At 52.4% G+C, this 11,150-nt stretch overlaps 1 protein-coding gene across 1 annotated transcript; it reads right to left on the bottom strand.

The window, feature by feature from the left end:
* Positions 1-4,446: 4,446 nt before the first annotated feature.
* Positions 4,447-8,814, bottom strand: ITPRIPL2 (ITPRIP like 2). Its single transcript, XM_004586785.3, has one exon. It carries the CDS (start codon positions 8,012-8,014, stop codon positions 6,407-6,409), a length of 1,608 nt encoding a protein of 535 aa, XP_004586842.2. The 5' UTR covers positions 8,015-8,814; the 3' UTR covers positions 4,447-6,406.
* Positions 8,815-11,150: the final 2,336 nt, after the last annotated feature.

The following is an 11,150-nucleotide window of genomic DNA, read 5'->3' as shown; positions in this document are numbered from 1 at the left end:
TATCACCCGCTCGGTGACTTTAAACGGAGTGTTCGTGAGCCGACAGGTGGTTCTGCTGATGTGGGCTAGGCCTGGTTGCTTCCCCAGTCATCAGGTCACTGCAGGGACAGTGAGGACAGTGAGGTCGAACTAGCTCACGGCTGCTGGGTGGTCGGTGTGGGGACAGGATCCGTGGAGCCACATGGCTGCCCGTCCATCAGCAGTAGCTAGCCATTCACACAGCGGCAGAAGCCTTCCCAGACAGCAGTGAGAATGGGAGGTCTCTGGAGGCCTAGGCCTGTATTTAGCCTCAGGTCCCTTGCAGCCAATCCTATTGATAAGAAAGTCAGAAAGCCCCACCTCTCCTCAATGGGAACCACTTTGCAAACGGTAGGGATATGGGAATGGCTGGACAGGAGATATTTTTCTTTCTTTAATATTTGTTCATTTTGTGAAAATAAACACGAGACAGCTGAATAGTACTCTATAGCCACTTTAAGGTGTATAGTAGCCGGTTCCGTGTATAAACAAAAATTGAAATGTCAATGAAGTAGTCACAGGATGTGGTTAAGAATTTGCAGGGTTTTAACATATTGATTACTCAATACCATGTCAATTAATTTCATAATGTTGTAAATTGTTGTTGATGTTGTCCTGGGGCCTTCAATTTATTGGGATGATATTCTGCCAGCTCTACCTTCAGACCAGAGATGGTCTCCCCAAGAAACTGTTGAATTTATCTGGACAATAAGATGCTGGACTCTATGCTTGGTATATGTTTGCAAAGAAAGAACGTTGACTAATTTGATCTGTAATAGTACAACAAGGTGGAGGAATCCACCATGGGGGGAGGGCACGGGGAGGGTTGGGGGAATCCCAGAGCCTATGAAACTGTGTCACATAATGCAATGTAATTAATAAAAAAAAAATTGTTCATTTTAAAGTCAGAATTACAGTGAGAGAAGAAGAAGAAACACGCAGAGCTATCCTCTGTGTGCTGGTTCACATGCCACATGGCTCCCCAGCCAGGGCTGGGCCAGGCTCAAGCAGCACCTTCCCCACCCTCCTCCCTCCCACTTGCTTTCACTTTCCAGCCACACTGAAGAGTTCCCCTCATCTCTGCGTGTCCCAGCCACTCCCCTCACCAAGCCCCTCCACACTCGCCTTTGGATCTCAACCTAGAGGCTACTTCCTCCGAGCAGCCCACTTCCCTGACAGTCCTCAGCGGCAGAAAGTGCTTCTTGTTTGTTTGCCCAAAGCAGCACACGCTATACTGCATGCAAACACACGCTCAGTTCTCGGCCCCTCTCATTGTGTGGGAGCTGAGGAGAAAAGCCATGTCCTTGTGGCCACCATGCTGTGTGTCCCCAGGACCCAAGGGCTGTAAGACTGGTGGAAAAGGAAGCTAACTATGCCCTTTACCCTGGACAAGCGCCCTGGGGCTGCAGGTGCCTTCCGCGGCTGCCTGGCCCCTGAGGCTGTGAACACTGCACTGGGTTCTCCAAGATCCATCCCACTTGAAGCCTGGTGGGTTTTCCTGTTTGCAGGGTTTATCATCTTGAGCGGGCCTGTGGGCCTCAGAAACCTCTGGGTCAAATTCTTGAGTCAGGAAGAAGCCACTAGCCAAGACTTGAATTGTGCTAGGGGTGCATAGGAAAAGGAAGTGCAGAGAGGAAGGGTAGAGGGCTGGCACTTCCAGGTAAGGACAGAAACTTGAAGGCTGGAACCTGGCCGCACACCTGCACACTCTGACCTGGCATCATTTCTCACCTGCACACGGGGCCAATTCTGCCAAAACAGTCAAAACCCCCAGCTTTCCAGCACGGGAACTGCACCCCACTACAAGCAGGTGAGGTTTGGGCAAAGAATTGCCATCCAGGGCTGGCAAAGCTGTCCTCCCCCATACCACATGCAGAACCCCAGTAATTTCCCCCATCCCCAAGTCTGTGGTTCAGTCCAGAGCTTTTTCCAACTTTCTTTATTAATACAGCAAATATATATATATGTATGTATAAAAGAACAAGGTCCCTAAATGACCACTATGATGAGAAAGTGCAAATTGACTCCAACCTGAAAGAGAACACGAATGGCAGGCCTTGGCCAGTTGGGCCAAGGATGTATGGTGCGATTCCGAAATACAGAATCACACAGGCTGTAGCAGCTATACCGTTTGGATGAGCTCTTTGGTCTCGGTTATTGGAACAACACTTCTGTTTTGATAATACACAGTTTGGGGTCAGAAGACACATTCAAAATTATAATCAAATAGGAGGAATGTTGTAAGTCAAGCGATTGAATCAAGGCACTTTTTTTTTTATAGCAAAAGACACTAAATTATTCCTGATTCTCTGATACTGCAAAAACCAGATTATAAATCATCTAGCTGCACATTTTAGTCTATGTTCCCATATTCTTCACCCTCTTACAACTTATACTTGCTTTAGTCCCACCCAATCATGTGCTACATAGATATTTTAAAAAGAGCCGAGTCTAAGTAATAGACAAGCAATCACAAAAAAAAAAAAAAAAAAAAATTCAACCCACACCACCACGATAACACTGAACTGGTTTCCCTCTTGAATTGTTCATGCATGAGGTTCATTTTCTCTACCACTGGAGAGGGAAAAACAATTTTCCTTCATGTGGGAGATGAGAGATGAGAGAAGGACTTCACCAAGGTCAAAGCCATACTACAGATAACCCCGGTGAGGGTAAGTGAGATGCTTTGGCAGTGAGCTGGATTAACTCCTCCAGTGCTGGGAAGCCCATGGCGACAGGAGCCATTGAGTCAGAAAGCAACTGAGACAGTCAAGGATGTCTGATCAGATCTGTGTGCTTGGCAGTGAGCAGGGCGCAAGGCTGGCACACTCGGTTCAAAGACTTTGGTGCTGCTCCTCTAGGGCTCCCAGGCACCAGCGAGGGTTAAAGTATAGATTAGAACACCACTGCTCCCAAATGAACAATAATGATGAATTTTACTATAACAGAAGCACTGCTCTGCAATTCTTCCTCATCACCAATCTGTGCTCACTGATAGCAAGGCAGTTTGGCAGGAGTGGGTCTGGAGGGACCTGTGAGTTAAGTGTTAGCTGTGGCTGGGTTAATTTTTTTTTTTTTCTACAATAAAGCCTGAGGGATGGAGAAGATTTGAAACATCACACCCCCAACTATATATAATACCACCATATCTGTCACAGAAAAGATAGCCGTATACATACTTGGGGAGTTCAAGTTCACCTACGTGTAAGGTAGGGGTCGCAAACTGGTGGCCTCCAGGTTTTTATCTGGTACACCCTGTGTTTTGAATAACTTTTAGTTATCCGATGAAAAATCAGCAAATTTAACCTTTTAAAAAATTATGTTTTCTAACCATTTCTCTCTCCTTTTCTCCATGAAGCCGGCAGGCAGGCACAGGCAACCCCACCCACACACCCCTTTCCTAATTTACTCCCCCTCATCCCACCCCTTTTTCTGTTGGCTGCTGAGTTTGCGACCCCTGGCAGGAAATAGCACATACTTTAAAAAAAAAAACGTGGTTCCTCACCCAAACCTTTCTCACACCCTCGTACAATTCCCCTCCGTGCCCTTCTCCTATCTCCCTTTTGCTTTCCTAAAATCCTCCTATTTCTGTGGCTGCCTCGCACCCTCCTTTTCTTTCAGCTTCAGTTTCATTTTTGCAAAAAGATCCCATCTCCTCCTCTCCACCCCCGGGGCCAGAGCTCTGCGAGGCTGGCCAGCCTGGCCAGGGGAGGGACTGCAGGCTATTCGCCTCCCAACGCCTGAGTCATCTTCCCCAAAATGTTTTCTTCGGGCACTGGATGAACAATAAGCCTTCTTGGTACAAGAACATTTGTAATTAAGAGTTTCCAGTACCAATCACACATCAAAAATGTGTACATTTAAATGAAGGACATGATGCAGCCCAAACAGGACATAAATTGAGTTTAGCTGAAGTGCCTCAGTCGGCCATCACGCCTGGTTAATAGGCCCATATTATTCAATTTGTACACAGTACATGTTTTGAATTACTACACATGGACCAAAATTGATCAAAAATCTCTTACATTTTGGTTACCACATACAGAACAATTGCTCGACATGGCATTTAAATAAAACATTAATATTTAGAAAAAAGAATCACAAACACAATGCCCATTAATTTAAAAAAATAAAACTTAAAGAATCTTGAGGATGGATGAGGCTTGGGGTAATTAACCTGAAACAAATAATAATAATAATAATAAACTACAATAATGATATGTTACCAGACTTATACTTTAAAATATCAAGATTAAAAAAAAAAAGGAAGCCATCAAGTCAGAAATATTTGGAAAACTCAGCTTTTAAAGCTTCTTATCATTACCCCCGAATGCAGCCAGCTTAATAACTGCACAGGAGTCATGGCAGAATACGGGGAGATACAGAATATATATGTATATGTGTATATATATATATGCACACACACACACACATACATATACGATATACTTTGGCACTCATTTTAAAAAGTAAGCTTAAAAAAAAACCTGTGCAGTTTAGATCTTTGCAAGAAGTCGGCAGACTGATTGCTTTACTTCATGCGGTACCTTAAAACTCAACAGTGGCCTCTAAAGCTAGGCATGACCTTTGTGGTGGCAGGGGGAACCACTCCCCAAAACAACCCCTAAGAGCCAGCACAACATTCGCAGGTGTTTGTTGGTCCTAGGCCAGAAGGGGCACAGGCATCCAGGCAGCCCTGATGAGAGGGATGCCTTATCAATGACTTCTTCACAATGATTTCCCACAGGTACCAAATAGAGCCTCCTCAAGGAAAAAAGGTTAAAGTCGTCTGCCCCACCCCCCAGGAAAAAAAACAGCTTGGAAATTAAATGATGGGCCTGTTCATCTAACCATGTTTGTCTTCCAAATTTTACCTTTAAGAGGCAAAGGAAGTACATGTCTTGTTTTAGAGAAAAACAAAACAAAACAGAAAAAGAATCCCAAAGTATAATGCTTAGAAAGGGCGAAGACCGGCCCTTCTGAACTTGAGCTAAGAAATGAGCTGTCTGAAATCCGGACAGTCTTCCCACAGGGCTCCTCCTAGTCGCAAGGCACACTGAGCTTGGGGACATTCCCGCCCAAAGACAGCTGGCGAGCATCCAGGGCGGTCTCCTGGCCCTTAGCCATATTCACTTCCTCTGCTGGCCCATCAGGGAGTTCACTGGCCAGCCAGCCTGGAGCCTCTCACACTGAGATGTTTTGCTCGATGTGGGCTAGCTCCTCACCCTTAGCATCTGCGGGGGAGATGGTGTAAGGCTTGGGGCGGGGGAGGAGACCCTCTGTCCCCCTACACAGCAGTGCGCATTGACAGAGAGCAGTGCCCACCTGCTAGGCAGGGCAACCCACACTGCCTGTACTGCTTCTTAAAGCCAGGGAGAACCTACTCAGCCAAGAGGTCTGCTGAAACCAAACCAAACCAAAGGCTTCTGCTTCCAGCCAGAAGCAGCTCTGAAGAGAACATCTTTACAATCGAAGACTGATACCCGTCTTTCTCCAGCACGCTGCATGCCTTTGGCGGCGCTGTCTCCACAGTGTGTCACTTTGTACAGCAGCTGGCTGGCTCACACGGTGCATGCTCAGTGAACGGGTGTGGACCGACGGCAGTACCTGTTAGCTGGTGGCCTGGAGGTGGGGGTAAACCAGCAGGAAATGGAGCTGGCCTGTCTTACATAGGCAACACTCCGGGCGCCAGCAATGACCACCACGGGAGAGCGCTGACTGGAATAAAGTGCTACCAGTTGTGTCAGCATGGCCACTGAGTCCCCTGGGGTCATACAACACACGTGACATAATGGTCCACAGTCCGGCCAGGTGCCCAAGATTGCATCATTAAAAAAAAAAGACATGAATATGAATGCAGAGAGTGGAAATTATATGCCTCAGAACATGAAGTGCTGGAGAAGAACTTCCAGGCCAGCTGGGGCTGAAGAATCACTTTAGGAAAACAAAAATGAAAACAGCAACAACAAAAACATTCAGGAGCGCAGTACCTAGCAAGGAATTATGTCAGAAACACTGGATTGAGGGGGGATGGGGCAGAACAATCTGTGCCTGAAACCCGACAGGGGACAGGTGCCTGCAGCCAGTTTCCTCTCTCTACTTCCCTACAAGCGGGATCTTCTACCCAGACCTCCCCCCACACACCAACATCTGGGCCAAATTAGTGACTGCACTGCCGTTATTTCCCTAGCTGGTTCTGGACACTGCAGTGGGCGTGAAGATGGCCTAACTCTACTAAACGGTGAAGCCACGGAGAGACACTTAAGCCACCAAAGCTTGAAGCATCCTCCCCCCAAATACCCCACACTTTCTGCAGCTTATTAGGATTTAACTGACCTCCCACCCACTGGGAGCCCGGTTTGCGGGTGGGAGGAGGTGCCCTCAGGGTTTAGGGTTCACCTTCCGGGAACCCCAGGGTACGCTGACTCCGGGGTGGAGGGCACCTGGCAAGGTAGCGGGGACCCCCGTAGGCCCGGAGAAGCTGGGGCAACCTTCGCCACGTGGACAGCAAGCGTGCTGCGGTCAGCTCCCGGGTGTGACTGTCGAAGGCTGCCAGGAGGTCCACAGGGGCGGCTTCGCGCAGCACCTTTGGCAAGGGGCCCACCTCGGCGGCCGTGCCTCCAGGGCCCAGGACGCAGTGGAACAGCGTGTGGCGTCGCAGCAGGCAGCCTCTCAGGAACTCAATCAACTGCTCCAAGCACTCTCCTAGGTGCGCATCGTCCCAGTCTTTTACAGGACCACTGTCGCGCAGCAGCGCTGCCAGCAGCACCGTCTTCAGCACATAGGAGGACAGGATGCGTCTCCACTGAGCGGCAGCCATGGGGTCCAGCCCGCGGGCGCCCAGGTCTCGCACAGCCTTCAGCAACTGCAGGCACTTGAGGTAGCAGGCCCCTGGAGGAGCCCGTTCCTGCAGCCAGCTCAGCAGCTTCTGCTCCTGGCGTGCTGTGTTCACACCCCACAGAGCCTCCGCGCGCAGGCCTCCGGGGAGCTCTGCCAGGGGCCCGCCGGGCGAGGGGGATGGTGGTGGCACCACAAGGAAGACGCCGTCTCCAAGATGGACGGCGGGGATGAGACGCACGGCCATGGAGAGGCGACAGCAGCCGTAGTCGGTGCGGCAGGGTAGGATGTGCAAGGTGGGCGGATGTTCCAGGCCGCCGGGGGTCAGGCTCACCCGACAGCGCCCCTCCAGACTGTAGCGCACCGTGGCCAGCGAGCGCTGCAGGTGTGCCTGGAACCAGCGCAGCACCAGCGTGGCAGAGAGGTGACGCCGCCCACGCACGTCCACGCAGAAGCCATCTGCGAAGGGTTTGCAGTCCCGAAGCCACTGGTTCCCGGAGGTCCCTGACGGCGACGGTGGAGCCTTGAGGGCGCACACGAAGCAGCTGCGGAAAGCCGGGGCGAGCTCGGGCTCCTGACCCAGGCTCCGGGGCTCCAGAGCCACGAGCGGGGGCAGGCGCAGCGGCACCAGCACGTCGAAGCTGTCTGGCCGGCGGATTTTATGCTGCTCGTAGGCGCTGCCCACTTGGATGAAGTCTCCGCGGAAGGCTAAGGCCAGGGCTCCTCTGGGGATGGTGCCTGGAGACCCCTGGACACGGCCAGCCTGCACCAGCTCGCCCACAATCCGGCTCACGTGGGCCTTACTGTGGCCCAGCACGTGCGGTGACAGGCGCACCTCGTGCTCGTAGTAACTCCCCAGCAAGACCCCGAGGCCCGGCTCTTCGAAGGGCCTCGGGGAGAAGGTGGAGTGGCCCCCAACGCGCGAGGCCCCGGGCAGGAAGCGCTGCCGGACAGCGTGGCGACAGCGCAGGAGGACGTAGCCCAGCAGCAGCAGCACGATGGCCTTGAGCAGCGGGAAACCGCTGGCTGCACCGTCTGGGGGCTCGGCCGGGGCTTCCCCGCTACCACGAAGGACATGGTAGAGGCACACGAGAGCCGTGCACAGGCCGGTCACCAGAGGCCAGAAGACGCGCAGATTCAGGGTGTAGTGAACTGACATCCTGGGCGTCCGGGGCCGGGGTGGCCCAGCAGCCCAGGCCGCCAGCCCCGGCAGCGCCCCCGGCCCAGCATGCGCGCAACGCCCGGGCGGCCCGGCTGTCCCCGTCTCCTTGGTCTCCGCAGCGGCGACTCCCCCCTCGCAGGGCCGGGGGAAGACGCCCTCCTCCAGCTCGGCCTCCTCCTCCTCTCCCAGCTCAAGTTTTCCTTCCAGCTGCGGCCCGCCCTGCACTCGCCGGCTCCTGGCCGCGCCCTGCGCTCAGGGCGTGCCGCGTCCCACTCGGCGGCCCTCTCCGGCGCGCTGTCCTCGGCCAGCTTTTAGCCCCGGCTCGGCTCGCCTCCTCTTCCTTCCCGGGGCGGCCCTCCCGGCTCTCCGGCTGCTCCCCTCCTCGCGCGGTGGATCCCGTTACCCGAAGCCCCCTAAGTTTCCTCTTCCGAGGGGGAGGCGAGGAAGGCCGCGCCAGCTAGCGGGGAGGGAGGAAATGCCGAAGTCTGGAGTTGAGAGCGCGGCGGGGGCGGCCCCTGCCAGGCCTCCGCCTTCGAGCCACGCCAGGCGGCGGGAGGGACTTGCCTGGATGCAGCCTCCCGCGGGCCTCCCCGCCCCGAAGGCAGAACAGCCCCGATGCTGGGGCGGTGGCCTGGGCCGGGGAGGCCCAGGAGCCAGGAGCTGCCCTGGCCTGCTGGGAGGAGGAGGAGGAAGAACAGTGCCTACAGCCGGGTTACCCCTCGTGGTGGTGGCGTGGCAGGACCAGGGGACGGAAGTGTCCCGCGTTGTTAGCCCCACTCTTTGATTTCAAGTCGGGGTTCCCGAGCACCTACTGTCCACACACCATTCTGGGAACTTGGCTGGCCCTACCCCGGGATGGCAGGCCTGGGAGACTCTGAGTTTTATTACAGGGAGCTTCCTCCTGAAGTAATCTGGATTGGTTGAAAAAACCCTCTAAGGCTTGTTGCCCTTGCCTGCCTCCACTGCCATTGTAAGAGAACAAGGGTGAATGTGTGCTTTTTGTTATTGTTGTTTGCTTTAATATCAGAAGTGAGACTGAGAGAGGTTAAGGAACTTATTCAAAGCCACACAGCTGGTGAGTCTGATTCCAAACCTGGGCTTCTGACCCCTGGGCTTCACCTCTTTCACACTGCAAAGGGCTTTAGGGGACAGAAGGGAGCATTCTGGGAAAGCAGGTTGATTTCTGAGCACCTCTATTCCTCACCAAGAGAAGAGGTTCTCAAAGGCCAGGAATTTGCCATGGGCATCTATCTGGGTATCTCCAGTATCCTGAGCCATGCCTGCCTGGCACTTCTATAGACTTTTGTTGAGTGCGTGAATGAATGGCAATCAGCAGCAGTGCAGGGAAGCTGTTCAAGATGATGTAATCACACATGGTCTAGGAGCACATGAATTCCAGGAGCAGGACACTGTTCCTCTGCTAAGGGACACTGTGACTCTGATCGTTGGACATTCATCCCAACTCTGTCCCACAGGGAGGCTTCCTCAGCTGCAGGAGCTGAAAAGCAAAACACAGTCCCGTATTCCCTGGTACAAGGACAGGAGCTGCCTGAGACATCTGCTTTGCTAGTATGGCTGGTCTCCAGGGGGATGGCTCTGCAACCCACAGATAGAACAGGAGCCCAGATTCCAGCGCCAGTTCCCTGGTGGTGACAGAGGAAGCAGCTCCCAGCTTCGGGGCTTAGGAGTCATTTCTGGAAATTAAGTAGTCTAGCAGTTAAAGTCTGCCTTGCATGCACCAGGATCCCATGTGGGCACCAGTTTGTGTGCCACTGGCTCTACTTCCCATTTAGTTCCTTGTTGGTGGCCTGGGAAAGCAGTTGAGGATGGCCCAAAAGCCTTGGGACCCTGCACCTGCATAGGAGACCTGGAAGAAGCTTCTTTCTCCTGGCTTCAGACAGGCTCAGCACCGGCCATTGTGGCCACTTAGGGAGTGAATCAGCAGATGGAAGATTATCCTCTCTGTCTCTCCTCCTCTCTGTATATCGGACTTTCCAATAAAAATAAATAAAATCTTATTTTAAAAAAAGCATCTTGGGCTGAAGTTGTGCAGATCTAGAGGGCAAGAATGACTCTTGCACAGGTGAAATTGTCAAGAAGGAAAAAGAAATGTGTGCTGTGCTTGCTGTGCGCATCACAACCAAAGTCACAGCCGTGGCACACAGCGCTTAGTTGTGACAATCAGGGCATTCAAACAGGGTCCGTAACTGCCCACAATTTCAGGCATCGACAAGGAGTCTTGACACAAACTCCCCACATGGATAAGAGGCAACTCTTTCAGCCTCTAAGTGTCTGGATCAGGACAGCTGGTAACAAAGGGGACCCACAATGCCACCTAACGCCACCCAGTCTCATTGCCAGCTAGGTGGTGACTGAGTGACCCAAGGTGATATCCTCTGGCAGAGCCTGAGTGAGACATCGAAGCCCTGAGGAAGCAGAAGTCAAATGTAAGCAGAAGCCATAAATACACAGAAGCCGTAGACTAGGTGATGACCTCAAGGTCAGGGCAGAAAGCAAGGAAACAAGGCAAGGGGCCAAGGCTCAGGGTGGCCAAATGGATCTGGGCTGGTCCCTGAAGCAGGGTCGGCTGTCAAAACGTTTCCTAGAGAGGACAGGGGACATCAGCTGAGCTGCTCACTTAGGTCTGAAGAAATGAAAGAGAATGGTTGGGATTTCAGTGGTTCTGAGGTCTGTGCTATGGAGAAAGTGCTTGAGAAATGAACCGGAGAAGGCCCAGTGCAGCAGCCTAGTGGCTTAATCCTCACCTTGTGCCTACCAGGATCCCAGAAGGGCACCAGTTTGTATCCCAGTTGCTCCACTTCTCATCTAGCTCTCTGCTTGTGGCCTGGGAAAGCAACAGAGGATGGTCCAAAGTCTTGGAACCCTGCACCCGCGTGGGAGACCTGGAAGAAACTACTGGCTCCTGGCTTCATATCGGCTCAGCTCTGGCTGTTGTGACAACTTGGGGAGTGAATCAGCAGATGGAAGATCTTTCCTCTCTGTCTCTCCTTCTCTCTGTAAATCTGACTTTCCAATAAAAGATAAATAAAAAACAAAATGAACTAGAGAGCTGATCCTGAGTTACATCACAACACACTCTATCATGTGGTTTTCTTAGGATGCTCTTGACTGC

This window comes from Ochotona princeps, chromosome 24 (genome assembly GCF_030435755.1).
Source record: "Ochotona princeps isolate mOchPri1 chromosome 24, mOchPri1.hap1, whole genome shotgun sequence".
NCBI lineage: Eukaryota > Metazoa > Chordata > Mammalia > Lagomorpha > Ochotonidae > Ochotona > Ochotona princeps.
The sequence above is the reverse complement of the archived record's forward strand: the minus strand, read 5'-3'. Positions and strand labels throughout refer to the sequence as shown.

Bases quoted from the DNA above. Each gene is read 5' to 3' on its own strand.
- ITPRIPL2 (XM_004586785.3), bottom strand. From the start codon at position 8,014: ATGTCAGTTCACTACACCCTGAATCTGCGCGTCTTCTGGCCTCTGGTG.